Source organism: Littorina saxatilis, linkage group LG10 (genome assembly GCF_037325665.1).
Source record: "Littorina saxatilis isolate snail1 linkage group LG10, US_GU_Lsax_2.0, whole genome shotgun sequence".
In the NCBI taxonomy this organism is placed as follows: domain Eukaryota; kingdom Metazoa; phylum Mollusca; class Gastropoda; order Littorinimorpha; family Littorinidae; genus Littorina; species Littorina saxatilis.
The window spans coordinates 11,523,581-11,549,630 of record NC_090254.1 but is presented as its reverse complement, the minus strand read 5'-3'; the positions used below and the strand labels follow the sequence as shown (position 1 = coordinate 11,549,630).

The following is a 26,050-nucleotide window of genomic DNA, read 5'->3' as shown; positions in this document are numbered from 1 at the left end:
AGCACTCTCAACCATTCGTAAGACATTCGCAAGGATTCGTAAGGCTTCGAATTTTCAATATTTTTCCTGTTTTTCCTGTTCATTCGTCTCTTTTTTTTGCCGAATACAACATGTTCATATTCGCAAGGATATTCGGCACAGTGTAAGACAGGCATAACGAATGGTTACGAATGCCTTGCGAGCGCTACGAATACATTGCGATGATTACAAATGTCTTGCGAATACTTACGAGTACGTTGCGAAACAGTTAGGAATATGATTTCAATGCGAATATTAGGAGCATGTTGCTAATGTTCGAAACAAGAGGCGGATGGTGGCGAATGGTTAAGAACATTTACGAATGTCTTGCGACCATGTCCCGATCATTGCGAATTATTGGCGAATTCCATTCGCAAGGGCTATTCGGCACAGTGTAAGAGTAGCATTACCGACAAGTTCAATGCCAAAGCTTCGTGCAGCGAGCTTTGTTAAATAGACTTCGCGAAGTTGATTTCGCCCAATCGGATGAGACGAAAAACCGAGGTCCCTTCGTGTACACTACATTGCGGTGTGCACGTTAAAGATCCCACGATTGACAAAAGGGTCTTTCCTGGCAAAATTGTATAGGCATAGATAAAAATGTCCACCAAATACCCGTTTGACTTGGAATAAAGGCCGTGAAAGGTGAATGCTCGCCTAATAGGCTACTGAGCTTTACTGGCCGATGTGAATGCGTTATATAATTATTGTGTGTAAAAAATGTCTGTTTGTCTGTCTGTCTGTAAAAAATTCCATTTCAAACGGCAGAAATTAATATGTAAGCGCCTAGGGCTATATCTAGATTAGGCGCATAAAAATGATCACAATAATAATAATAATAATAATTAAACCCAGTCTAATGAGTCTGTATAGTGACATCTTGCCAACAACCAAGAATGATGCGCGCCTGTTGTGTGGTGACAGGTCAGCCACGGTACACTGTCTTTATCTTTTACCAAAAATTCAATGGCAAAGCTTCGTGCAGCGAGCTTTGTGAAGTAGACTTGCGAAGGCGACTTCGCCCAATTAAACCAGGCCTTAGGAGTCTGCAGTGACCTCTTGCCAACAGCCGAGATTGACGTGTGCATGATGTGTGCTGACAGGACAACCATAGGACACCGTCTTTTTCTTCTTCATTTTTTTTATCGAAAATTCAATGGCAAAGCTTCGTGCAGCGAGCTTTGTTCAGTAGACTTCGCGAAGTGGACTTCGCCCAATTAAACCAGGCCTTAGAAGCCTGTAGTGTCCTCTTGCCAACAGCCGAGATTGACGTGTGCATGATGTGTGCTGACAGGACAGCCATAGTACACCGCCGGGGTTGGAGGCGGCACTAGCCCAGATCGCCCACCCGGAGGGTCCAGACCTCATGGCCAACCTAACGGGGGACACGGAGGGGGAGGGGGGCAAGGAGAGCGGAGGGGGGTCCGACCTGGCCCGTAAGGACTCGGTCCAGGAGTCGCTGGAGTCGTCTCCCCTGGATACCGGCTTACCTCCCTCTACCCCGCGCACACCCGTCAGGCGACAGTCCAGGGTGAGTGGTTCTTTTCACTTTAAAAGATACAATGTACCACTACTCCGCACACTGTTTTAACTCCCAAAAATCAGGGGAAAATAAGGTCCTAAGAAGATGAATTTAGTAAAAGAGGGAGTCTTATATTGGAGCAACTTAGGCCTAAAAAGAGCGGTTGTCTTCAGATGCAGATAAATGCAGCGACTTTAACTCGGAAGAATTATGTCTGAGAAAATGATCTACTGGCCGATGTGAATGCGTGACATATTGTGCAAAAAATTCCATCTCACACGGCATTAATAGGTAACATGCGCCTTGAGTCGCCTTGTGTGGTGAGATACGTGCGCGATATAAATCCTCGTAAATAAATAAATAAATAAATAATTAAACGTTCCGACTAACTTTGTTGTGATGGGGGCGGCGGAAGAAGATTGGCAAGATGTGGTTTGCTAATTTTCTGAAAGAATGTATCTTGTATCGATCCCTGTACAAAAAATTCAAGGTTAGATATTCAAAGAACTTTTGATTTACTTTTTTCACAATGTGCCCGGGCATGCTCATGCATGCATACTCTAGCACACACACACACACACACACACACACAACCTTGCATGCTTGCATGCATATGTACTCTCTTACAGCTTTTGCTAACGATCCTGACATCATGAAATTCAGAACTTTCTGCTTCCACTAACCACTGACCTCGCTTGATCTTATGTAATACGGTAACATTTGCATCTGAAAAATCCGGTCGCTGTATTAGGGATATATCTTAAGTAGCCTACTGCTTACATATTTTCCTATGAAGAGTATACGAAAATAGAAAATACCATTCTGACATAAGTCGAAATTATACATAACAGGGGCGGACGAGGGGGGGGGGGGGCACAGGGGGCACGTGCCCCCCCCCCCCGAAAAAAAAAAGAAGAAGAAAAAAAACAGATTTTTCTATGCTGATTCTATGACCATTTCTAAGTTCAAATGGCACCAGATGGCACCATTTTGCTTCTTTGGGCAAAATATTTTCCGGGGGGGGGGCATGCTCCCGGACCCCCCTAGCAAATTCGGGCGCTTCGCGCCCATCACATTCACTTTCGATTCAAAGTGCCCCCCCCCCCCTTACAAAGCAACTGATCCGCCCCTGCATAACAACAAGCAAAACTCGCCCTGACAACAATTTCTGTTGCAGCAGAAATAAAATAACGTGTTTACACGAATGCCCATAATTTGACAAGAACTACCGTTTGAAACCTCATTTTCTCATAATGTTGGTGGTCCTTATTAAGGGGCTTCCACTTTTTAACCACAAGACATATAACCCCGGCAAGGCCCGAGAGCCGAAATATCGACGAACGCTGCATGTCTACCCTGTGAGCACGGCTAACTGCATGGCGAGTTGTATTGGCTGCATGTGGTGCTCTCACACATGTTTCAGGTTGCTTTGCAGGACAACTACTTCACCATCAAGATCTGCTCCAGCGACCCTGCCGCTGACGACGACGACGAGGTGGTGGTGGTGGCCTCTGTGAACAATACCTCCCTCAGGTGAGTACCCTCCCTCCCTCCCTCCCTTCTTCTATCTCTTCCTCCTTTCATCCCCCCGTCCGTCCGTCCGTTCGTCCGTCCGTCCCTCCCTCCCTCCCTCCCTCCCTCCCTCCCTCCCTCCCTCCCTCCCTCCGTCCCTCCCTCCCTCCCTCCCTCCCTCCCTCACCTCACATCTCCCCGCCCCCGTCTCATTCACCATTGTCTACTTCCCAACACCACTTAAACGAGAGTAACCTCGCTCTCAAAACAAGAAGTTAAAACCTTTTCTATTAAGCGCTCACATGGTGTTCCTTAAATTTGCATGGTGGTTACTATAATATGACTAAATAAGTGTGAACTTCAAATATTCATTATACAATAGAACATAACTTAATTGTCTGATTGTGGGTACAAAACATTTTTTTTAGGGGGGGGGGGGGGTTGTCTTCTCGCAAAGCCAGTAGAACACTCGTGATCCTCAGGTCACATTTGCGAATCTAGGCCGGGTTCACGGCTCAACTGTATGTGATGACTTAGATTCGGTATCCATGCCCTGTCCCGTGTCGCCGCCGTGGCACGTAAAAGACCTCGGTCATTCTGCCAGCATTGAAGGCGGCTGATTACACAGAAACACGCACGCCTAGGTAGCGCGACTCATGTTGCTGCTAGCTTTCCACTGGTAGAAAGCAACCCGATTTTCTCAGCAGTGGGACGACATGCATGAAATAAAATGAAATAAATACTAATACAATCATCGAAATGGCTGTTTCAGAGAGGCACTAGAGCCCATCTTGGAGAGACGGTTTATCGACATCAACACAGTCAACGCCTTCATCGAGAAATCCAACACCCCCCTCCCTCTCAAATGCGACACCTCGTTTCTGGCTGGCAACACGTTGGAGATCAAAGGTAGGGGTTTTATCCCATTGTTTGTGCTGTGTTTCAAATGTAAGGAGTCATACGTTGTGAGTGTGTCGTCAGTTGTCTTTATTGTGACACTCAAGTTGTTTGATGTCATACTGACTGTGACTGTGTGTGTTTCGTTAGTGAGTCGTCAGCTAGTTGTCTTGTGACACTAATGCTGTCCTGACAGTGTCTTTGTGTGTTTTGTAAGTGTGTCGTTAGTTGTCTTGTGACACTGAAGTTGCATGTTGTTTTCTGACTGTGGCTGTGTGTCTTTTGTGAGTGTGTCGTCAGTTGTCCTCAGACACTAAAGTTGTATATTTTCATACTGATTGTGACCGTGTGTTTTTCGTTAGTGTGACGTCAGTTGCATAATAACTTTAAGTTGTACGGCCGGAGCTGAAACGATACTGAGTGTGTCTCCGTTGTGTATTTACTGTTGCATGTTGTTGTAAGTGTGTTGTCAATTGTATTGTGCCTTTCAGTTGATTTGTGACTTTAGGTTGTGTGGTGTCAGGCGGAAAGTGTCATCGGTGAATAGCCACGGTTTGCATGTTGTCATATTGTGTGTGTTGTAAGTGTGACGTCAGTTGTATTGTCAGCCAGTGTCAGCTGCGTCCGTTGTTTGTTGTCATGCTAAGTGTGTGCGCGAAATGTATTGTTGGTTGATCTTTGGCAATACAGCTGTAGGTTGTCATTCTTCGTGTGCAATAATATGTTGTATTTTGACGGTTGGTTGGTTAACTTAAGCTTAACGTCCTCACAGAAACTAGTGCCTATTAGGGACATGAAGTGGTTATATGTTTGTATTTTGACGGTAAAGTTGTTTGTTGTTACACCTACCGTGTGCCCTAAACGTGCCGCTTGTAGTATTTGTGACGATAAATGTCGTATGATGGCATGCTGCCAGTGTGCCGTCAGTTGCACGGTGACAGTAAAACTGTATGATGTCATGCTGACAACGTGTGCTAAATGTGTCACAGGTTGTATCTGTGACCATACATGTGTAGGGTACGACGCGAACTGTGTGTTGCAAGTGTGTTGAACCGTGAAAACAAGGTTGTGGGTTCCTTACTTGTCGTACTTCGCGTTAAGTCTGTTGTCAGCGGCACTGTGACAACACGTACGATTCTATTCTCACTAGCTGTTATGCTGACGGCGTGTTTAAAAAAAAAAATTAAAATAAAAAAGTTTGTTTGTTGCAGTAGTTGCCGTAATTGTTACCATGGTTTGTAAATTAATCAATTGGTGCGTCGAATTGTGTTGCGGTGTTGGATTGTGCTTGTCTGTGTGTGTTCCGAAAGGAGACTGGTGACAGTAGCCGACTTTTTAGGCCATCAACCCAACCCCAGCAAGGTACTTAATATTGATCGGGGCCTTTAACTGCTCGACCATTCTCCTGAAAGGAGTCTGTAGATCCCGCCTTGAGATCTCCGGTGATGTACTAGTCTTTTTAAAGTTCTTAGCCGGTGATTCCCGAAGGAAAGTCTCCCTTGTGTCGCTTTACGTCTATGGTGAACCACGTCTACCGCGAAGGTGAAGGTCGTGGAAAGATCTTTGCTTGATGAACGTTTGAAGACATGCTGAATGCCGCTTGCTGCTCCTCGCTTGGAGAATTGTTGAATAGTGAGTGGGTGAGTGGGTGAGTGGGTGATGAGTCCGACGGTCGGTCAGTCAGTCAGTCAGTCAGTCAGTCAATTAGTTAGTTTGACTATGATGATGAGTAAGTCAAGGTTTAGACTTAATTACGAAAGGATTGTAGCAGTACGTCCAGGAGGACCGTTCTTGCAGATCACACATACACACACACACACACCACACACACACCACACACACACACACACACACATACACCACACACACATACACCACACACACACACATACACACACACCATATCTCTCTCTCTCTCTCTCTCTCTCTCTCTCTCTCTCTCTCTCTCTCTCTCTCTCTGATTCGTTAGTCAGCTTTCTAGTTTCGCTTAGTTTGGGTTCTTCTTGCTACCAGTGTAACCAGTTCTCAGTTTGGTCCACACACACAAATCGGAAGGCACCTTTAGCCTATAGCCGCTGTGGACAGACAGTGCACTGGTCCAGAAGACCTACAGGCCATCCTTCACGTTCAGTGTCCCCCACTGGCCACCGTCCGATACTGGTTATTAGCCTGCCATTCCGTGTTCCCCTTCGGGTTGACAGGGTGCACAACCCTCCGTTCCTGTCCACACCGCTATAATAATTGTCCCTTCGCTGCCCTAATGAGGTCACTCCTGTCACGGGGCTGGAATACCTATTTAGGATTCACTCCCATTTGGTTGTAAAATAGTCCTGCTGATAGGACATGAAGAATTCCTGTCATATATTCCTGATGAAATCCAGAATTCATTTTATTTATTTCTATTTGTCGATCACCAATTAAGTTCATTCCTACTGATCGGACATCAAGACGCCTGGAATTAATGCGGTTTATTTCTACTGATCAAACATAAAGAATTCATTCAGGGGTCTGGGAGATATATATATTGTTGTGGAAAATGCAAAGACGAAGACGAGTCCAAAGTCCAAGGTCAGCATGACTCATTCCGATTTGACAGTGGCCCAGTTTTGGGAAGATGTATTGCCGTCGTGGTGATTCGGGGAGTTCAGTATGGGGCCATCAGTCTGCCTCAAGTGCGGCGGGGTGGGGGCCGGCCGCATTATGGCCCAGTGGAACTAGGTTTGCGGTGCCTCCCATTTAAACCTCTGATATTGTCAAATGATTGATTGTCTTTCTGATTGAGCTTGTAGGGATGAAATTTGGTTTTGGAGTTAATAGGAGGTTAAAGAGGTTTTTCATTTTAGACTTGAACATAAACATTGTCTGCATATTTTGCAGCAGCTTAACGGAGAACAGGACTTGGTGGTATGAGTAGTTTTACAAAATAATCAAATAGAAACATAAAAAAGGAGACGAAGAGCTTGTTTACATAATTTAGAAATGTATTGAATATGGGCTGTGTGATTGTATGCTTTAGTGTGTTTTCCCGTTGTTGTTGTTGTTGGGTGTTTTTTTTCGCTATTAATTTTATTAATTATGCATAGCTTTGTATGGTTGATGTTATTTTATGTTGCTGTCTGATGTTGATGTCGTGTACCAAAAAGAAATAAAAACGTGTTAAAAAAAAAGAAAAAAAAACAAGGTTTGCGGTGCCTCTATCAGATGGCCATTCATTTTTGACGCCGCCTCCGACTTGCCGCTGAATGGTCTCATTGCTTTACCCACACAGACAAAAGTCAGTTATGGCAGTTGGAGTTCAGCCGTTGCCCCGAGTACTTTTGTCTGTGTGAGCGATTTTCTTTGCGCTTTTCCGCATGAAGAAGATGAAACGAGAGACTGAAGAACACCAAGGGGAAGAAATGCTTTAAAATTCCTGTTCCCAAAACGGTTTCAAACGGTTTGAATCCAGCTACGGTTGGTTTGTGATTCTTTAGAGATTATTGTCAACAATGTGTGTGTGTATAGAAGGGGAGGGGGGGGGAGGTCATGTCAAAAAAGCAGAATTCAAGAAATTGTATGCACACACCGACAACCTCTTGACGATTAGGAAAACGAGTTCCTTCTGTGGAATTGACGCTGTTCGGACATTTTCACAGTGAATTTGGCCACGTGATTCATCAACACCCAAGGAGCGAAAGGTGGATAATATATAAATCTATTGCTACACACTGTTTGCCCATCACAACCACCGAACACGTGAGGAGAGACCCCCCCCCCAAAAAAAAAAAAAAAAAAAGACAAGGTCAAGGACCACGCTGGGCTTTGTTTGCACTTCATAATTGGACCATCTTTCTCCCTTGGTAAGCGAAGCCCACAGGAATGATGAGAGATGATAGGAGCGGGCAGAGATCAGAACGGGTGATCAATATTTCTTACAATCACCTCACGCTGAACGGCGCCGGTGTAACACGAGATTTTTACTCCACGGAAAATGTACGTCGGAGTAAAACTTTCGTACGAAATTCTTACTCCGAGTGCACCTTTCGTACAAAAAAAAGAACTCCCCAAGGCACGAAAAAATTACTCCCTCCACAAAATTGTTACTACCCATTTTTACATTTAGTCAAGTTTTGACTAAATGTTTTAACATAGAGGGGGAATCAAGACGAGGGTCGTGGTGTATGTGTGTGTGTGTGTGTGTGTCTGTGTGTGTGTGTCTGTGTGTCTGTGTCTGTGTGTCTGTGTCTGTGTGTCTGTGCGCGTGTGTGTGTGTAGAGCGATTCAGACGAAACTACTGTACCGATCTTTATGAAATTTTACATGAGAGTTCCTGGGAATGATATCCCCGGACGTTTTTTTTCTTTTTTTCGATAAATACCTTTGATGACGTCATATCCGGCTTTTTGTAAAAGTTGAGGCGGCACTGTCACACCCTCATTTTTCAATCAAATTGATTGAAATTTTGGCCAAGCAATCTTCGACGAAGGCCGGACTTCGGTATTGCATTTCAGTGGCTTCATTTCATTTGGTGGCTTAAAAATTTATTAATGACTTTGGTCATTAAAAATCTGAAAATTGTAAAAAAAAAAAAAAATGTATAAAACGATCAAAATTTTCGTTCATCTTATTCTTCATCATTTTCTGATTCCAAAAACATATAAATATGTTATATTTGGATTAAAAACAAGCTCTGAAAATTAAAAATATAAAAATTATGATCAAAATTAAATTTTCGAAATCAATTTAAAAACACTTTCATCTGATTCCTTGTCGGTTCCTCATTCCAAAGACATATAGATATGATATGTTTGGATTAAAAACACGCTCAGAAACTTAAAACGAAGAGGTACAGAAAAGCGTGCTATCCTTCTCAGCGCAACTACTACCCCGCTCTTCTTGTCAATTTCACTGCCTTTGCCACGAGCGGTGGACTGACGATGCTACGAGTATACGGTCTTGCTGAAAAATGGCATTGCGTTCAGTTTCATTCTGTGAGTTCGACAGCTTGACTAAATATTGTATTTTCGCCTTACGCGACTTGTTTTTTCTCCAGTAAATATCTCGTTCGCGAAAATGGGATGCAGGCGATGGGATAATGCCAATATGTGATCTCGTGCAAACGAATGTCGCGCTACCCTCCCTCCACCCCTTCCACCACCAAGACTAACAGGGGACAAGGGAGTAAACATTTCGTACACCTGGCATGGGAAGTTAAATTGCTCGTGTTAGGGTGAAGTGATTTATTCGGTATTTATTCGTCAGGGGAGTAAAATTTGTGTACGAAATTTTTACTCGAAACTCACCTATCGTGGGGAATAATTTTCTCGTGTTATGGGGGAGTAATTTTATTGTAAAGGGAGTAACATTTTCGTACGAAATTTTTACTCTGGAGTAAAAATCTCGTGGGAGGAATGTTCTCGTGTTACACCGGCAACTTGCACATGAACCCCCTCTTACTACACGCTGCAGGAGCAGCAGAACTAGTTTGCGGACCTCCCCCCTCATCCCCGCTTTCACACTGCCCCTAAGACCTTACCTTTTGAGATGCTTGGTGTATAGCGTATGTAAATTTACCCCAACGTTAAGACTCCCTCCCTTTTGTACACACACACACACACGCACACAGATTCTCTCTCTCTCTCTCTCTCTCTCTCTCTCTCTCTCTCTCTCTCTCTCTCTCTCTCTCTCTCTCCCTCCCTCCCTCTCTCAAGAGTAGTCGAAACTGTGTTTAAGCCACGTCTGAACACTGGCGAAATTGATTTTTCTTTCTCTTCCCTCATAGATTCTATCAAAAGGTCATTCACTGTATGAAACGGGAGTGTCTGTTGAAGAGAAAAAAAATCATGCAAAAATAGACATACAGACGGCGGGCCGGCCGTGGGCCACCTGATCTCATTTTTGTCGGAGAAGAACAGGCGGATTTTCGGTAACAAGTTTTTATCTGGCTCTGAAAATGCCGTTTTCAAATACAAAGGGAATAACGATTTTTCTGTTACTTTGGGTAATTCCCCAAAGTGCTGGCGCGCAAGAGACGGGGCTTGGATTGCTTGAAAAGCTGAGAGAGAGAGATAGAGACAGACAGACATAGAGGGAGACAGACAGTCAGACTAACATACAGACAGATAGTCAGTCAGACAGACAGACAGACAGACAGACAGACAGACAGACAGACAGACAGACAGACAGACAGACAGACAGACAGACAGAGAGGTGGGAGAGAGATGGGGCAGAGATCGAGACAGATCGTGTACACTACATTGGGGTGTGCACGTTAAAGATCCCACGATTGACAAAAAGGTCTTTCCTGGCAAAATTGTATAGGCATAGATACAAAAAATGTCCACCAAAATACCCGTGTGACTTGGAATAATAGGCCGTGAAAAGTAGGATATGCGCCGAAATGGCTGCGATCTGCTGGTCGATGTGAATGCGTGATGTATTGTGTAAAAAAATCCATCTCACACGGCATAAATAGATCCCTGCGCCTTGAGTCCGAGTCTGGAGATACGCGCGCGATATAAGACTTCATATAATGTAATAATATAATAAAGATGAATGGGATGGGGTGGGAAGGAATTCTGAATATTCATCTTATTCAATGTAATAACCTTTTTGATTCAAAACTCGTCCTGAATTTACTGGAACTGAGCGGTTATGCTTTTGGCAAGATCATGTGGTCAAACCTATGGAACTTTTAACTGGTTCAATTCAATAACCACTTTCGATCGGTAGTGCACTGGCTTTGAAACCACTTCGTCGCTAATGGCGTGGGTTCGAACCCAGGTTCAGCGAGGGATTCATTCATTCGAGTCAACTTTGTGTCCGAACAACTTCTTGAGTCCGGTGTAGCGATGTCAGCTTTCTGCCTCTGTCACCTTTCTGACTCGATATATAATATACTCGATGAAGATGAAGATCCCAAGATTACAGGAAAAGTCTCAGGGCTTGGAAACCATGAGCACATTATAATCTATCCTCATCTCATTATCATACCTCTCTCTCTGTCTCTGTCTCTGTCTCTGTCTCTGTCTCTGTCTCTGTCTCTCTCTCTCTCTCTCTCTCTCTCTCTCTCTCTCTCTCTCTCTCTCTCTCTCTCTGTTGTGACAAGACAAGCCAATCCAAAGCTGGCGAGTCGAATAGACATCCAAAGCGAGCTTTGTTTGAGCCCCAAACAATATCAGACCCGGTCTGGCCTCATCGAATTACCAATACATACCCAAATGTAAGCTAACTCGTCCTCAAAACCTGGAATAGTCTATCACAGTTGTTACGTGTATCTTTCCCTTTCAGCTTGACTGACGATCGATGGTAGGAGCATTGTTTGGGGCGTGACGCCTAAGACAAGTCTCGTCACAGCTGTCAACTTCTCCCGGCTCTTTCTTTTACGTCGTATTGCATTGTACCGCTTTGACAAAGGGGGCTTGGCTTGGTCGATGGGTGATCAATGCAATAGCTGCCTGCTGTCGGTTTGTGTGTACGTGCTAAGTATAGTCTACATATCAACATTCTCGTATGCTTTAAAGGTCAGTATATACCTTTTAAATGTGTGCACTTTTTATTATTTTGAGCGGTTAAATATGAGCATTCTCTTATGCTTTAAAGGCCAGTAGGAAGGTTGCCTAATATGGACCACTTTTTGTTTTTTGCTGATAACTAGCTTGTTGTTTTTTGCGAAGAAGTTTCATTTTGTGTTTGGTAGTCCTTCTCTCTTTAGATAACCGTTAGGCCTAATTCTAAATGTGTGCACTTTTTGTGATTTTAAGGGTTTGAAGATTTTTTTTTTAACTGACCTTAAAGGGAGCAGGCCACCGTGCCAGCCACTGAGGTATATAATGCATGGATAGATGAGGATATAACTCACTCACTGGTAAGGCGTCCGCCCCGTGATCGGGAGGTCGTGGGTTCGAACCCCGGCCGGGTCATACCTAAGACTTTAAAATTGGCAATCTAGTGGCTGCTCCGCCTGGCGTCTGGCATTATGGAGTTAGTGCTAGGACTGGTTGGTCCGGTGTCAGAATAATGTGACTGGGTGAGACACGAAGCCTGTGCTGCGACTTCTGTCTTGTGTGTGGCGCACGTTATATGCCAAAGCAGCACCGCCCTGATATGGCCCTTCGTGGTCGGCTGGGCGTTAAGCAAACAAACAAACAAACAAACTCACTGGTGCCAGCGAACCACTCATTTATCAGCACAGCGGACCTAGCCTAGTTCCTGTGACCTGACTGATGGTTCTTTGCGTCCTCACAAGCCACGAAACCTATCACGCACATTACACTGGTGATGTGTTGAGTCTGTGACCTTGCCGCGCTGCATTGCTTTTTACCAGTCCGGTGTAGCGATGTCAGCTTTCTGCCTCTGTCACCTTTCTGACTCGATATATATACTCCAGACTGAAAAATGTTGTTTCCTGGTAAAATTAAAGAAGTGAACTTATTTGAGGACGAAACGCATGTCAGTTTTTTGCATGTGAAGAAAATTGGTGGTGAAATTTAATATATTTTACCCCCAAAATTCGATTTCTTCCAAAACGTGTACCGAGTGGTTACGTCCCTAGAATTAGAAGGGAAACATTTTAGGATGAATCAAATTTCTAAGTTTAAATTGAAAAAAAAAATTGGTTCGACAAATTTGACCCTATGAATGTAAGGTACCGTACCCAAGGTCGCTCATCAGTACTATCAAAGGGTGTTTTTTTATTCAGTGTGGAGTTTATACAAGATCAACGAGTCCGAATCAGAAAGGTGACAGAGGAAGAAATCTGACATCGCTACACCGGCTCTCTGCCACGCTCGCCTGCTTTGCTGGTCTATTTGCCGCCCCAGCTCTGCTTTGTCAGCCTGCCTGCAGGCTCTTCCATTAGCCGCTAAACCTCCTACTCTGTCAATGTTCAGCCTTGCAGAGACCTGCTTTCACACGTCTCCAAGACAGATGTCTCAAATGCTCCCCAACTGCAACTTCGAATTTATCTCAGTTGGGCACGAAATATAAAATAATAGACATTTGAAAAAAAAAATTGTTTAATGAAAACAAGAAAGAAAACAAAACAGCCGATTGGATGGAACCTGGATATAATAATAGTGATAAGGGTATTTAAATGGCGCAAATCCTAACATAGTTTTAGGCGCCTTATAGAAACAATATTATAAACAATATAAACAAAAAATATTGTTGGGTTTGCACAATACAAAAGGAGCGCTGATTTGTGGATTTCTCCAAGTCCGCGTCGTAGCTTTCTTCCACTTTGAATAAAGATGAACCCGAGCCCACATACATAGAACTACTGTCACTGTTATGCCTGTGCCCTCCGCCACCCATCGTGAGCTGGGCTGAGGAAAGGAGCCATGCAGACCTCCCACTCTCGGTAACACAAGGAGTTCTTGTCCCAACAAAGCAAGTCTATACGGTGGAACCCCCCTTTTAAGACCCCCCCCCCTCCCCCAATTTAAGACTTCCTCCATTTTAAGACCCTGTTTTCTCACATGTTCTGTTCATGACGTCAGTAACTTTACCTCCATTTTAATACTCCTTCCTTTTTAAGACCTAATTTTCTCAGATTTGTAATGGTCTTACAAAGGGGGGATTCACTGTAGTACCCTGTTTGAGAGCACAGAATGGCAGACCTCCTTCCTGGCCACCCCTGTGGGGACGGTGTGCGTTGCCCATTAGAGTTGAGGCGAGCTAAGTGATTGTCTGCATGCTTGTCTCATTGCCCCACTCTCCGCGACAGGGCAACATCCATTCTGCACTAACGTCAGCAAGCGCATGAAAAAAAGCTATGAGATTTTAGCCTAGATTGGTTTCACCCGAATTGTCACTAAATCCTCGTCTTTTAAAGATGTCAAGATCCGCAGCGATTGAGTACTGAGGCTCAGAGCACGTAAGAGCTGCAAGGCAAGGTAAAAGCAAAGAGTGTCAGGGCGGTACAGAGCAAAGAAGAATTAACCGCAAGGTAAAAGCAAAGAGTGTCAGGGCGGTACAGAGCAGATAAGAACTGCAATGTAAAGCAAAGAGTGTCAGGGCGGTACAGAGCAGATAAGAACTGCAAGGCAAAGAAAAGTGTTTCAGGGCGGTACAGAGCAGAAAAGAACTGCAAGGCAAAGAAAAGTGTTTCAGGGCGGTACAGAGCAGAAAAGAACTGCAAGGCAAAGCAAAGAGTGTCAGGGCGGTACAGAGCAACGAAGAACTGCAAGGCAAAGCAAAGAGTGTCAGGGCGGTACAGAGCAACGAAGAACTGCAAGGCAAAGCAAAGAGTGTCAGGGCGGTACAGAGCAGAGAAGAACTGCAAGACAAAGCAAAGAGTTTCAGGGCGGCACAGAGCAGATAAGAACTGCAAGGCGAACCAAAGAGTGTCAGGGCGGCACAGAGCAGAGAAGAACTGCAAGGCAAAGCAAAGAGTACAGGGCGGTACAGAGCAACGAAGAAAGCAACGAGCTCCAGGGTGATGCAGAGCGAGGAAGAAGTGGTAGGCAAGGCAAAGAGGTTCAAGTAAGAGCTGCGAGGCAGTCAAGGCAAAGAGATTCAAGTAAGAGCTGCGAGGCAGTCAAGGCAAAGAGATTCAAGTAAGAGCTGCGAGGCAGGCAAGGCAAGGAGTGTCAGGGCTGTACAGAGCAAGCGAGACAATGATGATGTGCCCAGGGGCGGAAGGAGGGCGTAAGAGACTGATGGCCGTTACGTGTTCACAGTCAGGGAGGAAAGCCGTGGCTCTGTGGATTCGATAAAAGCTAACTGCTGTGGCTACCCGTTGTTGGAGGAAGCCATTGTCATTGATTTAGTTGACGTCTGCCGCTTCCAGGCTGTGTGACGAAGGTCAAATAGATAGGCTGCTCTCTGCCTCGTTAACGTACATTTCCTGACCTTTGCTGCAACAACTTCTACACTTGTTCACCACTTTTTAGCCTTTTGTTGGTAGTTTTATTAATAAAACTTACTGTCTGAGACTGGCCGAGGGGTAGAACATAAACACGGTATTCACCTAAAAACCGATGTTGTAGTCGATTGCGTTTGCTGAGCGTACTGTTCTCGTTCCTTTCCGTCCTTTTTGTCCTTTTGTCAGTAGTTTAACACTTTCTACCCCACCTATATTGACCAAGTCTTTTTTAGCCGAGACCAGCTGTGCTGCAGCAGGTCACTCAGAATTGTAGTAACTGTGTAGTAACTGTGTATCAACACACTGGAATGCAGGCGTTAGATGGACGTTACAGGAAGCGACTGAAGCTAACAGTCTGAGCGGATATATCCGTACCTGGTCAGATAGACCCATATGAGTGGGTACGGATATATCCGTACCTGGGAGACAATGAGTTAATCAATAAAGCTTATTATCTTAGAGTGGCCGAGATATGAACGTGGTCCTCACTTGAAGCCAGTTTTGCCGTCGTTAACTTTTGCTGAGCACACTGTTTTTATTTGTGCCTGTCTTTAGTATCACTTCTTTCCCTCGCTTCTGCTTGGCTTAGTTTGGTGTGTATTGTAGGAACACGTTATGGGGCCGGTTTTTTTTAACTGTTGAAATAATTGATGTCCCAAAAACGTTTGCATTAGAATCTGAAGAAAAGTGTGGAAGTACAAATCTTCTAAGTTTATATGCCCTAAAGGCTAATATGGGACCTCCTTAATTGCCCAAAAAAGTTTGCATAAGAACCTGGAAAAAAAAAGACTGGACCCACAGGTCCACACAGTTAGGGAGCCCAATATATAGAGCCCCCTCCCTTGCGCAAGATCAGCAACCTTCTTCCTTGTTTCTTCTCTAAAAGACACACAATGAGAGACGAAGACGACGGGCGCCGTGGCGTGGTGGTAAGACGTCGGCCTCCTAATCGGGAGGTCGGGAGTTCGAATCCCGGTCGCTGCAGCCTGGTGGGATAAGAGTGGAGATTTTTTCCGATCTCCCAGGTCAACTTATGTGCAGACCTGCTAGTGACTTAACCCCCTTCGTGTGTTCACGCAAGCACAAGGCCGAGTGCGCACGGAAAAGATCCTGTAATCCATGTCCGAGTTCGGTGGGTTATAGGAACACGAAAATACCCTGCATGCCTCCCCAGAAATCGGCGTATGCTGCCAGAATGGCGGGGTAAAAACGGTCATACACGTAAAAAAAAAATCTACTCGTGCTAAAAACATGAGTGAACGTGGAAGTCTAATCTCATGGAAGAAGAAGAAGAGAGACAAAAACAGCGCCAATGACAGTGATACCAACAAATGAGACATAATCGGATGGGTTGTGTGTAATCTGCACATGTTGATCCCCGCTAGAGAAAGCAGAGCTGGGCTCCAGGGAGGCAGGCGTAGTTTTGATTGATCGTAAAACGCAACATCTGACCCTTTCCATTATTCTCCACAAAAAAAGTCGTGTGGCTTTGCGAGGCGAGGAACCAGTAGAGAAAACCAAATGAAAGCATTAGCGATAAAAACGCTGATGCTAAATGATTTCCGGGCTTGCGACATGTAGAGTGCAGTACAACTTACTGCTTGTGCGCGCAGTCACACGCACGCTAGCGCGGACGTACACATATACACACACACACACACACACGCACGCACGCACGCACACACACACGCACGCACGCACGCACACACACACAAACACAAACACGCACACACACATACACATTGTTTCTTCCCTACAAGACTGTGTTTCTGATGTAAAAGACTGGATGAATGAACACAAACTTAAACTTAACGAAGAAAAAACTGAAGCAGTTCTGTTTGCCTCATCAACCTCTTCTTCTCGTCACAGTCTTTCATCTGCCATTCAGTTAGGCTCATCATCTGTCACATTCTCAGGGAAGGCCAGAGATCTTGGGTTCTACCTTGACTCTGACCTCTCTATGAGACATCATGTCACAAAAACATGTCAGGCAGCCTACCTTGAAATTAGGCGCATCAGCTCCATCCGCCACTTTCTCACTGAAGAAGCCACAAAAACCCTTGTCACTTCCTGCATATTGTCTCGTTTAGACTATTGTAATGCCCTGTTGATTGGATGTCCTTCGTTAGTTATCCAACCTCTCCAAACTGTTCAAAATGCTGCAGCCCGCATCATCTTTAGGTCAAAGAAAACACAGCATGTCACTCCCCTGCAGATTGCAGTTTTTTTATTTTTTATTTTTTATCCACACTTAATGTTACGCCATATACAACGAGAATGATTATTTTGGACATTTGATTTCCACATTGTAAAACAAGTTATTTGATATTTTATTTTTACAACGGAGCGGGTTTGTGTGTATGTATTGATGGAATAACCTGCATTCCTCTCTTTATTGTTCTTGTACTTTTGTATTTATTAATTGTTTTTCTTTTTTTTTCTTTTCATGTACCCCCATGGGGTTCCTTCAAAATAAAATTTGACTTTGACTTGACTTGCTATACACACTCCACTGGCTGCCGGTGGAACAGCGTATCAAGTAGAAAGTCGCTTGTCTGTGTTTCAAGGTCTTCTCAGGAAGTGCCCCTCAGTACCTTTCTGAACATATATATATATAGATATATATATATATATATCTATATATATATATACGACTTGTGTCTGTGTGTCTGTCTGTGTCTTCGCGATGCACGGCCAAAGTTCTCGATGGATCTGCTTCAAATTTGGTGGGCTTATTCACAGAGACCCCGGACACAACCTCATCGATGAGATATTTCAACACGTGCTCTCAGCGCGCAGCGCTGAACCGATTTTGTGCGCGCTGAACCGATTTTGGTTCCACCTCAGCTACCCGGGCCCCCATACCGACACACCAAAGCCAAAGTTCTCGGTGGATCTTTTTCAAATTTGGACACCGTATTCAGCTACACCCCGGACACAATATCATCGATGAGATATTTCAACACGTGCTCTCAGCGCGCAGCGCTGAACCGATTTTGGTTTTTGTGTTCATTTCACCATTCCCAGTAACTCTTCCTTATCTTCTCATCTTCTCCATGTTTTCAGCGTTTACCTCCCTTCCTTCGTATGGTGCACTATAGTATGAGGGGGGCATCTTCGGATATTCCCGGCGTTCTGTTACTATTTTTAGAAGGTCACCACAGTGTCCAGAACGTAAATTGGACCCGTAAATTATCCTCACTGTAAAAGTGCAAAGGTCGAATCAATTTATAGCCACGCGAAAAATACACTGTCATCTATCTCTCTATAGATACGGCTTCTCTGTGTGTGTGTGTGTGTGTGTGTGTGTGTGTGTGTGTGTGTGTGTGTCTCTCTATGTGAGCAACACCTGGGGATTGTTCAGTTCTGTTTGTGATGTGGTCTGGCGGCTTTTGTGTATTTGTATGTACTGGCCTTCCTTTGAAAAGCCATAACAGTTCAAAAGGGCTTACAGATAAGCTCTAAATTGCTCAATCCTGTTTGAGTGGAGTTCGCCTCCAAAGGTGACTAACACGGTTACATTCGTCGACAAAGATGGGACTCGATATGGTCAGGAATGGCATTATGGCCACTGAATCATTTTCGTGCTGTTCCCATTCCACGAATCTGGGAGGGACCTAAGCTTGGCGGGTCCATTGTTCGGACCCGGCAAAGCCGGCGTACGGCTCTAAGTATTTCATCCCGGCGAAGCCGGCTACCCGGCGAAGCGGGTATTCCTCTAGTATATATATATATATAGTGTGTATTGCATATATGATTATTGTGTGAACAGTACATGTGGTGATTTGTGTCTGTATGATTAATTTGTTTTATGTAGGTTGTACTTTTAATTGTTCTATTCTGTATATATATATGTTCTTTTGTAAAGGGCCTAGAGCCATAGGTTAGGCACTTAAAAATGTCCAGTTATTATTTAAGTTATTGAGACATCCCAGTGCACTAAGGGATTTATAGAGCAAATCGAGAAAATTCATTATTGAACGAAGCGCATAGCGCTGAGTTCAATAATTATTTTCGAGATTTGCTCTATAAATCCCTTAGTGCACTGGGATTGTTTCAATAACGATATTGTCGGTACCGCCAGAGAAAAAAGAAGATACAACACGCACATTTTGCTACGCGCATTTGAATAGGCATAACTGTGTGGTCAGGTCGTGGAAGATCTACATTTGTGTGGGCTGTCTCAAGTGTGTCGTGCTTTCGTCACACGCAAACTCTTGTTTTAATTTCTGTTGGTAAATTCCAGTGTAGCGTTAAGCTAAACAGTGATGATCTTTCAGAGAGACCTCATTTGAACTCGGAGAAAGGACTGTGTTCTTAGTTATTTGCGATTCGAAACCTCCAGTCAAGCTTCGACGGATTGACTGTGCAGAGTGACTCCCCTTGAATTGGCTAACCCCCAAGGTCCACGGTTAGCACATTTTCAAAATAAATGTAGCATGTTTTTCGTGTGGTATCTTCACTCATCGGGGAGTCTGGTACTAAATATGAACGGTAAGAATGCTCTGAACCCTACACGTATTATATCCCCATCGTTTTATCGTTCACATTTGCCCAACATGTTAATTTGCTGAGCGGGGTTTATGTCGTCTGCTAGGCTAGGGCAATCGAACCACTGCAGTCTCATTTCAAAAACAAAAATTGCTCGTCACGTTGCACTGAGTCTGCACGCATGAGGCAGGCTGGTAATAAGCCTTATATATGGTAAGAACGTTCTAAACACTACACGTTTTCGATTACGATTGTTCTTGCCTTGAAATAATAATTCGGAAACCATTCATTTACTGAACAGATGCAGTCGTATTTCAGTGTAGTCTGCTACGTATATTTCAAATGCTGATCTAGCTGGTACGTTATCGGAATAACACTTGTGTTTTCTGTTAGCTGCTGGGAATTGTATATACTAACTCATCATTTGGTAATGTGGATAATAAGCTACATGCCACTAACACGGCATAATTATGAGAATAATCTTTGCAAGTCGAAACTGAAAACTTAGACACAGCGGGTTCTATTTTTCGATCAGTGGCAACTGTAGCACAGGCACATGCAGTCTGTCAGAAAAAAACCCACTTCTGCTTTAATTGAGAAGCAGGAAATTTATGGCCATTGGTATTGCGGAGAATATAAGCTACATTTTACTAATTAATTCTGAGGATGAGAGTACAGTCTCTCCCATCTCCCCCCTTTCCCCGTCGCGATATAACCTTCGTGGTTGAAAACGACGTTAAACACCAAATAAAGAAAGAAAGAAAGAAAGTACAGTCTCGCTTAGGCAAAGGGTGTAAGAATACGCTTTGTGGAAAAGTTAGCGCACTCCAAGAGTGCGCTAACAGTTTTTGCGCATCGCCATTAGCCAATCAACTGGTTCACATCAGTCATGTGACACCAGTACTTACTGACAATTATTATTATTACATTCACACGCACACGCACTAGCAATCAACAAAACAGATAGAATCGTGTCCTTTGCAGCGAAACAGTTTTCAATTTCCCCCTTTTAGAGATGTTGTTTTTTCTACTGTCTTGCAATGAATTACACAACAACTGCAGTGAAAGGTCACAGAAAACAGAGCAAGGAATCTTGAAAAAAGCTATTGATTTTCTTTCTGTTTTCAGGACTTGTAAGACTATAGTAAAAACTAGTGTTAAAAAAAAGTGATTTGACTGGTTTGCACACACACACACACACGCACACACACACACACACACACACACACACACACACACACACACGCACACACACACACACACACACACATACACCCACACACACACCCATACACCCACACACGCACACACACACATATATATATATATAATTATACACACATGCGGATATATATATATATATATATATATATATATATATATATATATATATATATAGAAAGAAAGTCTCTGCTGACTTTCAATTGTTTCTTTCACAATTTCTGATGTTTTATATAGATATAGATACATTTTAATCATACAAATTGATGTCATTAATAAATACTGGTTCCATATATATCCTTGGCACGCAGAGAAAGAATTAAAAATACTTGCACATTTAGTTTCAACGTTCAGTAACTAATTATGAATTTTTCGCAATTCGGTTCGTTGGTTTTTCATAAAAGTATTCGAAGATGACAGTTAAAAGTCTTGGCAGTACCAAGGCTAAGTGGGGTGCACAAAGCCAAAACTGGTTTGCAGCTGCTGGGTCAGATTGGTTGAAATTGAGATTTGTTGTGATTTCAACCAATCAGACCCCGTGAGTTTGTTCCCACAAAGTTGGGTGGCGATGGGCGCTGTGGCGGGGTGGGAAGACGTCGGCCTCTTAATCGGAAGGTCGAGGGTTCGAATCCCGGCCGCGGCCGCCTGGTGGGTTAAGTGTGGAGATTTTTCCGATCTCCCAGGTCAACTTATTCCGCCATGAAATTTCTGGCATGTTTATGTGAACACTTATCATAAGTTTTAAACTTGTTGTGCTCCTTTTTAAGGATGTTGTTATATTATCATGTGTCTGTTTATGAATAAAATACTGACGTATGTGCAGACCTGCTTGTGGCTTATCCCCCTTCGTGTGTACACGCAAGCACAAGACCAAGTGCGCACGGAAAAGATCCTGTAATCCATGTCAGAGTTCGGTATGTTATAGAAACACGAAAATACCCAGCATGCTTCCACCGAAAGCGGCGTATGACTGCTTAAATGGCGGAGTAAAAACGGTCATACACGTAAGAACCCATTCGTTCTAAAAACACGAGTGTACATGGGAGTTTCTCAGTGCCCATGAACGCAAAAGAAGAAAAAGTTGGGTGGTACCCAGTTTTGCTTCGTGAACCTCATCCCAGGAGTTCCATTCCGCAAAAAGAGTAAGATGAGTGAACTAAGGCGCGGCGCTGAACGAAGACAACGCTGAGTGTCAGACGAATAGCGTCACACCGATCAATGCTTCGCGCCGTCGTCTCTTGCTGCCGTCGCCGTTGCAGTGGAGGTTGTTACGGCCGTGATGTAGATAGGCAAGAAGTGGCGAGTTGTCTTTTCTGGGGGTACCACGCCGTGGCAACTTTTCCTTGCCTCGGGCTAATACTCCTGGTGGAGTGAAGTGTGTGTGTGTGTTTGCGGAGCCGGTGATTAATATGTGGTGGGATGACTTTCTGTGGGATGAGTTCGTGGGGAGTGACTTTTTCATGACTTTCTGTGAGGTGACTTTCTGAGGGCCGGTTTCACCAAGGGCTGTGTAAAGTCTTAAGACACAGACTTCCCGCTGTGACGAGTTTGAATTGACGGCTTATATGATTGTGGAGATTCGAGATTCCCTGCAAAAAAAGTGTTAATTTGAGGGTGTGTGCTAAAGTGTGTCTGACTTGTTGCAACCAGCGCTACGTTGCTGGAATGGGACCTGAAGCCCAATGTAGAATGTAATTCTTTTTGCCTTAAAGTTCTTTGCGGTTACACAAAGCGTGAGTTCCATAAAAGTGTTGTGGACTGTTATCATCGTTTTTGAACATGAAACGTGAAGTACACTGCGAGAACTTTAGAGAAACCTTCATAATCTGTCCCGTGTGAGGTGAATGGCTGTTTTTGAGTAATATTGTATCTTTGAACACACACAACGAAACACGCGCGCACATGTAAACGCACTCACGCACCCTCGCGCGCATGTACACATATACACACACACACACACACACACACACACACACACACACACACACACACACACACACACACACACTCACACACACACACACTCTCTCTCTCTCTTACTTAGAGAGAGAACAAGAGAGATGGGAGACACAACTTATTCTCAAACTGGCAACGTTAGGTACAACGTTACTGGGTGTCTTCCTTTGCGGTCTAGAGGGCTAGGCAGGAGTCCGTGAAGGTCTAATAACTGCAGATCGTGAAAGTTGGACCGTTCCGGGCAGATCACAGGATAACTACCGGTGCAAGCTTTGTCGACCGGAAGGAGAAAAGTAGGCAATCTATACATATAAATAAAAGAGAGTGTCTGTCTGTCTGTCTGTGTGTCTGTCTGTGTGTCTGTCTGTGGTCGCCATACCTCTGAGATGGCAAGAGGCAGGAACAAGATAGTGTGCACGTACACTCCCTAGGTGCCGCAGATGTGCACCTGGGTTTTAGTTTCTTGATTCATTGTTTCCTTTCTCAGATTATGGACCTCCCATTTATTGAATACAGCCTATATGGTGCAAGACCAGTTCAGTGCCTACTGTTCACCTGTAGCAAGCACATCATGCCAGTGATATTAGAGACTCGCTATTGCTCCTATGAGGGGAAGAAATGAAGAATGAAAAATTAACTGGACAGTTCCGGAAATTTCTAGAAGGTAAGGGAGATAACTCTTTTTTGTCTGTGGTCGCCATACCTCTGAGATGGCAAGAGGCAGGAACAAGATAGTGTGCACGTACACTCCCTAGGTGCCGCAGATGTGCACCTGGGTTTTAGTTTCTTGATTCATTGTTTCCTTTCTCAGATTATGGACCTCCCATTTATTGAATACAGCCTATATGGTGCAAGACCAGTTCAGTGCCTACTGTTCACCTGTAGCAAGCACATCATGCCAGTGATATTAGAGACTTGCTATTGCTCCTATGAGGGGAAGAAATGAAGAACGAAAAATTAACTGGACAGTTCCGGAAATTTCTAGAAGGTAAGGGAGATAACTGTTCACCTGTAGCAAGCACATCATGCCAGTGATATTAGAGACTTGCTATTGCTCCTATGAGGGGAAGAAATGAAGAATGAAAAATTAACTGGACAGTTCCGGAAATTTCTAGAAGGTAAGGGAGATAACTCTTTTTTGTCTGTGGTCGCCATACATCTGAGATGGCAAGAGGCAGGAACAAGATAGTGTGCACGTACACTCCCTAGGTGCCGCAGATGTGCACCTGGGTTTTAGTTTCTTGATTCATTGTTTCCTTTCTCAGATTATGGACCTCCCATTTATTGAATACAGCAGCCTATATGGTGCAAGACCAGTTCAGTGCCTACTGTTCACCTGTAGCAAGCACATCATTCCAGTGATATTAGAGACTCGCTATAATTGCTCCTATGAGGGGAAGAAATGAAGAATGAAAAATTAACTGGACAGTTCCGGAAATTTCTAGAAGGTAAGGGAGATAACTCTTTTTTGTCTGTGGTCGCCATACCTCTGAGATGGCAAGAGGCAGGAACAAGATAGTGTGCACGTACACTCCCTAGGTGCCGCAGATGTGCACCTGGGTTTTAGTTTCTTGATTCATTGTTTCCTTTCTCAGATTATGGACCTCCCATTTATTGAATACAGCCTATATGGTGCAAGACCAGTTCAGTGCCTTCTGTTCACCTGTAGCAAGCACATCATGCCAGTGATATTAGAGACTCGCTATTGCTCCTATGAGGGGAAGAAATGAAGAAAAAAAAATTAACTGGACAGTTCCGGAAATTTCTAGAAGGTAAGGGAGATAACTCTTTTTTTTTGTATCCAAACAAAGGAGGTAAAGCTAATGATAATGGGATAGCGAGCGTCTTAAATTGCTACAGGGCTCCGCTTACTCCCGGGCGAAGCCGGGCTTAACTGCTAGTATAATTATATAGAAGTTGCGGCGAGACCGACCAAATGTGGGCTATTCACCAGAGAAAACAATGTTACGAAGGTGATATTTCTTTATTTAACTAAGACATGTTAATCATACAAATTGATTTCATAAATAAAAACTGGTTCCATATATATATCTTTGGCCCACAGAGAAAGAATTAGAAATACTTGCACATTTGGTTTCAGTTTGTCTGCGTTCAGTCAATTACAAGCATGTCAAAGTACTTCTCTCGCGTAACAATCATGGAAACCAAACGATGTGACATGGCTTTAAATACTTTCAATTACAAAACAAAAGACAAAAATGTACACTATGTATTTTGGGTGAATCCCTGTGTCATGACTAATTTTTGATGAAGAGAAAACATTATAGTTGTTGTTGTGTTTGTGGGTTTACGTACAGAGAGGCGGAGACATAGTGTTAGTTCGGCCATGCTTTAATATCAAGAACCTCAACTCTTGTCCTATTCATACGGAGTGCTGTCCCTTGGACCTTTAGCTAATAGACTCACTCTAATGGAGCTATCTCTAAATGGAACATGATATGCTTGCCTAGCAATATACATGACATCCTCTCTTTTACAAATAAGAAAATACTTCTAGTCATTTTCTTCAACTTGAATGTACATCTAGATTTTGAATCTTTATCTTTTACTAAATTATGTGGGCCTTCATTTATTTTCTTTTAATTAACACTTAGAACAGAAACAAAACTTTTAAACTTACTCCTGTGAAACTTCACTTATAAAAAATGTTCTTATTCACACATTGAACTTTCATACTGACAATTTCAGCATTCATACTGACAATGGATTTGTTACACATTCACACTCTGGTTACTATTCTATAATGTTTACCTACATCACCTAAAGATGGACAATGTTTTGCACTCCAATAAACATAATAAAATCTTCAAGACATTATCATTGTGTCTGCATGTTTATATGATGTGAATGTTGTTTTGACATGTGTTACAAACATCTTGTACATAGTCATTGTTTCAAACATTGCGTGAATGAATCTTCTGTTCATTTAGTGTCTCTGAGCAATTGAAAATAAAATCTGTCTTCAAACATTCTTTATCTCCAGCATACATTCTTATTCATATTCTGAATCTTTCTTAATCAATACTGTAAATCATAATCAATAAAAATACAACTGAACTATTCATAACTTTCTGAAATAAAAATAGTACCATTACTCTGGTTATCATTCTCTGCTGTCTGGCATACTTTCATCATCATTACTGTCAGCTGTACCTACTCAGTTCATGTGTACTCATCACTGTATTTCTTGGGTTGTTTGACAACTCTTCCGGATCTGGTTGTTACTACACTGTCTTTGTTTTCAACCATGTTCTTGTCATCAGTTTGTACTGGAATCTGTTCAGTTCCTATTTTCTTTTCTTTTTCTTTCTGATTTGAGTCTTTCACATTCTGATCAGTAGTTGGTATGGTAACTGTTCTGTTGGAATCACTGTCTCTGGATGCTACCTTTGTTGGTCTGAGCATTTTGCGGTTTCTTCTGTACTCTACATTCTGTTCATCTCTGACTACATAGGATCTTGGTGTAGAATGAGGAGTAACTACTTCTGCTTTCTTCCATCTGTTACCAAACTGCATCATGACTGGATCTCCTGCTCTGAGTTTTGTCAAATTGCCACTGGCTTTTC

General features: G+C 43.4%; 1 protein-coding gene across 1 annotated transcript in view; it reads left to right on the top strand.

The window, feature by feature from the left end:
- The first annotated feature begins 877 nt into the window (after positions 1-877).
- Positions 878-26,050, top strand: part of LOC138979157 (pleckstrin homology domain-containing family G member 5-like) — a 167,888-nt gene continuing 142,715 nt past the window's right edge. The window contains exons 1-4 of the mRNA XM_070351967.1: positions 878-952; positions 1,313-1,549; positions 2,964-3,073; positions 3,825-3,961. Coding sequence (XP_070208068.1) covers positions 878-952; positions 1,313-1,549; positions 2,964-3,073; positions 3,825-3,961 — 559 coding nt within the window. The remainder of the gene's footprint in view (positions 953-1,312; positions 1,550-2,963; positions 3,074-3,824; positions 3,962-26,050) is intronic.